The 6,000-nt window shown below is 51.6% G+C and overlaps 1 protein-coding gene across 3 annotated transcripts in view; it reads left to right on the forward strand.

Moving 5' to 3' along the window:
* LOC139239246 (tectonic-3-like) overlaps nucleotides 1-3,959 on the forward strand; it is a 315,085-nt gene extending 311,126 nt beyond the window's left edge. For all 3 annotated transcript variants that reach the window (XM_070867945.1, XM_070867943.1, XM_070867944.1), the window contains 3 exons: nucleotides 169-325; nucleotides 1,437-1,574; nucleotides 3,145-3,959. In XM_070867945.1, the coding sequence (XP_070724046.1) occupies nucleotides 169-325; nucleotides 1,437-1,574; nucleotides 3,145-3,363 (514 nt within the window). In that variant the 3' untranslated portion in view covers nucleotides 3,364-3,959. The remainder of the gene's footprint in view (nucleotides 1-168; nucleotides 326-1,436; nucleotides 1,575-3,144) is intronic.
* The last annotated feature ends 2,041 nt before the right edge of the window (nucleotides 3,960-6,000 follow it).

Here is a 6,000-nt window from a genome sequence, read left to right on the forward strand (position 1 = left end):
GACATGGCCCAGCAAGACACTCAGTTGTAGCAAAGCAAGAGGCAGGCTCTGCATCACCTTCTCAAGGGACTAGGGATGGGCAATAAATGACGGCCTTGCCAGCGTTGCCCACATCGCCAGAACGACAATCACTAACTGTTGCCGATCTGTCTCTGTCTCCGTTCTCAGGTTGGCCCCCAGACAGACCTGCAGCGAGCGCCAGACACACATCAACCTGCTCCTCCTGGGAGACACACCTCCTGACTCCCTCGGCATCCTGGGCAATGCCAGCGGCAGCCAGACCGAGGGACTGACCCGGATCATCAACCCCCTGCCTGAGGCTCCGGTAAACTGTCCCACCCCCAACTGGTGCTCCTCTGTTGGCGGGTGGCGGGGGGGGGAGGCAGAAGGGTGCTATCATTCCTGGGGGGGGGGGGAGGGGAGAAGGGTCCTACCATTCCTGGGGGAGGAAGGGTGATACAATTCCCAGGGGAGAGGGGGGGGGGGTGGGGGAGAAGGATGCTGCCATTCCTGGTGGGGAAAGAGGGAGAAGGGTGCTACCATTCCTGGGGGAATGGAGGGGAAGAAGGGTCCTACCATTCCTGGGGGAATGGGGGAGGGAAAGGTGTTACCATTCCCGGAGGGGGGTGGGGTGGGGGTTGGCGGGGGAGAAGGATCCTGGGGGTGGGGGGAGAAGGGTGCTACCATTTCTGGGGGGAAGGGTCCTACCATTCCTGGGGGAGGGGGAGAGAAGGTGCTACCATTCCCGAGGGGGTGGGAGGGAGAGGGAGAATGGTGCTACTATTCCCGGGGGAGGGGGCAGAAGGGTGCTACCATTCCCGGGGGAGAAGGATGCTACCATTCATAGGGGAGGGGGGCGAAGGGGCGAGCCAATCTCAGGGTGGGGAGGGGAGATGGTTCAGGCCAATCCCATGGGAGTGAACAGGGGGGGGAAGGGTCGAGACAATCCCAGGGTGGGAAAAGGAGAAGGGTCAGGGCAATCCCAGGGTAGAGAGAAGGTTTAGGCAATTCCATGGGAGTGAACGGGGGGAAGGGTCGAGCCAATGCCTGGGGAAGGGCCAAGGGACAGACAATTCCCGGGGAAGCGGCGAGGAGGGATGGATCATTCCTGGTAGTTGGAGGGAAATCAGGCAGCAAGTGATTGGGGGTGTGGGTGTGGCAGAGTTTAAAACAAAGTCCTTGATAGGGGGATGTCCCTTTAAAAGGGCACCCGGCAGTGAGGCTGTCCCTTTAAGCTGCTCCTGATTTTAAGCCTGCCCCTTTAAAAGGGGGATCTGAGACTCAAGGGGCCTAGCAAGGAGGTGCCCTATTTCAAGGGGATGCTGAGGGCGAGACTGCCCTTCACTTGGGACCTGGAGGGTGAAGTTCCCATGGAATTGCTCACATTTGCAGCCGTGTTGCAGTGAGGTACTAAATGCAGCGTTTCTCCTTTGCAGAGCGAGCTGTGCAAGTCCAGTTGTAGCCTGACCCTGGCGCTGGAGATTCAGATCCTGTGGGCCTACATGGGCCCTCTTGCCAACCCGCAGGCTGCAGTGCTCGGGGCCCGATTCCAGTACCACAGGCAGGACGTGCCGGTAAGTACGGAGCTAACAAAGGAAGTGATGTTAAACCTCGATAAATCTGTGCTTAGGCCCCAGCTGGAATGCTGTGTGTACAAAGGATGTCAGGGCCTTGGTGAGCGTGCAGAGGAGATTTACCAGAATGGTACCAGGGATGAGGGTCTTCTGTTATCTGGAGAGGATGGGCATGTTCTCTTTAGAGCAGAGAAGGTTTGGCAAAAGAACCAAAGGCGACGTAAGAACAAACTTTTTTGTGCAGCGAGTGGTCAGGATGTGGAATGCTCGGCCTGAACGGGAGGTGGAGGCAGACTCCGTTTTATCTTTCAAAAGGGGAGTTGGATAAGTATCTGAAGGAAAAAATTGCAGAGCTACGGGGACAGGGCGGGGGAGGGGGACTGGCAGAGTCGGCACGGGATCGACTGGCCAAATGGTCTTCCATGCTGTAACCATTCTATGATTCTATGGTTAAGGGCAGATTTAATAGAGGGGTTCAAAACCTTGAGGGAATTTGATTGAGTAAATAAGGAGAAACTCCTGTCCACTGGCCGGAGGGTCAGTAACCAGAGGATACAGATTTAATATAATTGGCAAAAAGAACCGGAGTGGGGGGCGGGCGGTGATGGGGAGACATATTTTTACGCAGCAAGTTGTTGTGATCGGGAACGCACGACCTAAATTGTGGTGGGGGCAGATTCAATAGTAACTTCAAAAGGGAATTGGATAAGTAGTTCAAGGGGTAACATTTCCAGGGTTATTGGGAAAGAGGAGGGAATGGGACTAATTCGATCGCTCTTTCACAGAGCCAGCACAGGCACGATGGGTTAAACAGCCTCCTTTTGTGCCATATGGTTTTATGATTCTAGGCACAAAGTCTGGAAATGCAAGCTTTCCTTCTCTTGTAAACGTTATAAAGCCACGAGTAGCAGCCCCGGAAGCTGTGAGTGGCGGGGCCGAGGGAATGGACTGTGAGCAGCCCAGGTGATATGGAATCGCTGACATTGAATTCCAGCTGCCACATTGCCCCTCGAATCAATATCCCTTTGTGCTTTCCTTTGGTCTTCTGTCCAATTCACTACACTTCTGATTTTGGTATCATCTGCATATTTTCAGTCCAGTCTCTATACCCTGATCGTTGATGCACAGAACTGAGCCCAGAAATGAACCCTGAAGGCAGACCTAATGTTTGTAACAAAACCTCACGGGCAGCTTTACACAAAAAGCCTGTACCTGCCCTGGGAGTGTTTGAATGGGACAGTGTAGAGGGAGCTTTACTCTGTATCTAGCCCGTGCTGTACCTGCCCTAGGAGTGTGTGATGGGACAGTGTAGAGGGAGCTTTACTCTGTATCTAACCCCGTGCTGTACCTGCCCTGGGAGTGTTTGAATGGGACAGTGTAGAGGGAGCTTTACTCTGTATCTAACCCCGTGCTGTACCTGCCCTGGGAGTGTTTGAATGGGACAGTGTAGAGGGAGCTTTACTCTGTATCTAACCCCGTGCTGTACCTGCCCTGGGAGTGTTTGATGGGACAGTGTAGAGGGAGCTTTACTCTGTATCTGGGAAGCTGATCATTGGTCGTTGCCCCACAGTGTTCTACTGGAGCCGTGTCTCTGAGAACCTCCGTCACCTTCATCGAGACCACCCGATACCCACCAGCCCCCAGAGACCATCCCACAACTGACTGGAAGCTGCCCTTCGATTTCTTCTACCCCTTCAAGGTGTCCACCAGCGGAGTTGCCGTGCTTGCGGGATCAATGCTGGGCAGTGTCTGCAGTGTCATCGTCATGGGCTTCCTGGGTCAGCATTGAGTCCCAAACTCTCTGATCTCACTGATAGTGAGCCTGTCTTCAGGATTGGTGGAAGCAACATTAAAAAGAAAGACTTGGATTAGATAGCGCCTTTCACAACCACCAGACATCTCAAAGCGTTTTACAGAGTTGTAATGTGGGAAACGTGGCAGCCAATTTGCGCACAGCAAGCTCCCACACACAGCAATATGATAATGACCAGATCATCTGTTTTTTGCTACATTGATTGAGGGATAGATATTGGCCAGGACACCGGGGAGAACGCCCCTGCTCTTCTTTGAAATAGTGCCGTGGGAACTTTAAGTCCACTTGAGAGAGCAGACTTGGTTTAACATCTCATCCAAAAGACGGCACCTCCAACAGTGCGGCGCTCCCTCAGCACTGCACTGGAGTGTCAGCCTGGATTTTTGTGCTCAAGTTCCTGGAGTTGTAATTGAACCTACAACCTTCTGACTCAGAGGTGAGAGTGCTGCCCACTGAGCCACCGCTGACACTGAAGATGGTGCCGGATTGTGAAGATTGTCGTGTACTGGGAGAGAGGCTCTCACTGGATCCTCAGACTAGGGGGAGTCACACTCACTGGGACTGGGGGAGGGGTTCGCTGGGACTGGGAGGGCGGGGTCACTGGGACTGGGCGGGGGGTGGTCACTGGAACTGGGAGGGCGCGGTCACTGGGACTTGGGGGGGTCGCTGGGACTGGGGGAGGTCACTGGGGCGGGGGGAGGGGGGGTCACTGGGACTGGAGGAGTAGGTCCTGTCCCCTGTCCCAGACGGTGAGTCTCTCTGCTGTTGACGAGGGGTAGGTCCCCCAGGCCTCTGCCTGTTCCTCGCACACACCGCTCTGGTCCTGGTCAAACCTCCCCTGTGAGGGAGCGTAAGAAGAGGAAACCCCATGGAGTCAGTCAGCTGTTCCGATCTCCCTCTCTGCTCATTAATAACCGGTCTGCTGGCTCCCAGTGCAACGATACTCCTTGTACGGGGTGCGGGAGTATGATTTTATAATGAGTACTTTGTTCCTTGTTCACATCTGAATCACTAAATAAAATGGTTTTGTCTGGTACCGGTGACGGATGTGATTTAGCAAATCCTGTTTTAGGGGGAAGGACACGCCGATTGCAGTGCCCCTCAAGTTCGCTCCCTGACTATGTCCAGAACCCTGGGGTGTAAGCTGTGGACCGACTCTGGATAATTTGTTGGAAAGGTCCCCACCATCTTCTCGAGAGCAAAGGGGGACAGGCAATAAATGCCGGCCTCGCCAATAATGTCCACATCCCAAGAATAAATAATGTCCACATCCCAAGAATAAATAATGTCTGCATCCCAAGAATAAATAATGTCTGCATCCCAAGAATAAATAATGTCTGCATCCCAAGAATAAATAATGTCTGCATCCCAGAGTACTTAAGGAAGTGGCCCTAGAAATAGTGGATGCATTGGTGGTCATTTTCCAACATTCTATAGACTCTGGATCAGTTCCTATGGACTGGAGGGTAGCTAATGTAACCCCACTTTTTAAAAAAGGAGGGAGAGAGAAAACGGAATTATAGACCAGTTAGCCTGACATCGGTGGTGGGGAAAATGTTGGAATCAATTATTAAAGATGTAATAGCAGCACATTTGGAAAGCAGTAACAGGATCGGTCCAAGTCAGCATGGATTTATGAAAGGGAAATCATGCTTGACAAATCTTCTAGAATTTTTTGAGGATGTAACTAGTAGAGTGGACAAGGGGGAGCCAGTGGATGTGGTGTATTTAGACTTTCAAAAGGCTTTTGACAAGGTCCCAACAAGAGATTAGTGTGCAAAATTAAAGCACATGGTATTGGGGGGAATGTACTGACGTGGATATAGAACTGGTTGGCAGACAGGAAGCAAAGAGTAGGAATAAATGGGTCCTTTTCAGAATGGCAGACAGTGACTAGTGGGGTACCACAAGGTTCAGTGCTGGGACCCCAGCTATTTACAATATACATTAATGATTTAGACGAATTGAATGTAATATCACCAAGTTTGCAGATGACACTAAACTGGGTGGCAGTATGAGCTGTGAGGAGGATGCTGAGAGGCTGCAGGATGACTTGGACAGGTTAGGTGAGTGGGCAAATATATGGCAGATGCAGTATAATGTAGATAAATGTGAGGTTATCCACTTTGGTGGTAAAAACAGGAAGACAGATTATTATCTGAATGGTGACAGATTAGTAAAAGAGGAGGTGCAACGAGACCTGGGTGTCGTGGTACATCAGTCATTGAAGGTTGGCATGCAGGTACAGCAGGCGGTGAAGAAGGCAAATGGCATGTTGGCCTTCATAGCGGATTTGAGTATAGGTGCAGGGAGGTCTTACTGCAGTTGTACAGGGCATTGGTGAGGCCTCACCTGGAATATTGTGTTCAGTTTTGGTCTCCTGATCTGAGGAAGGACGTTCTTGCTATTGAAGGTTCTCCAGACTGATTCCTGGGATGACAGGACTGACATATAAAGAAAGATTGGATCGACTAGGCTTATATTCAATGGAATTTAGAAGAATGAGAGGGGATCTCATAGAAACATATAAAATTCCGACAGGATTGGGCAGGTTAGATGCAGGAAGAATGTTCCCGATATGGGAAAGTCCAGAACCAGGGGTCACAGTCTAAG

Source organism: Pristiophorus japonicus, chromosome 26, assembly GCF_044704955.1.
Source record: "Pristiophorus japonicus isolate sPriJap1 chromosome 26, sPriJap1.hap1, whole genome shotgun sequence".
Lineage (NCBI taxonomy): Eukaryota > Metazoa > Chordata > Chondrichthyes > Pristiophoridae > Pristiophorus > Pristiophorus japonicus.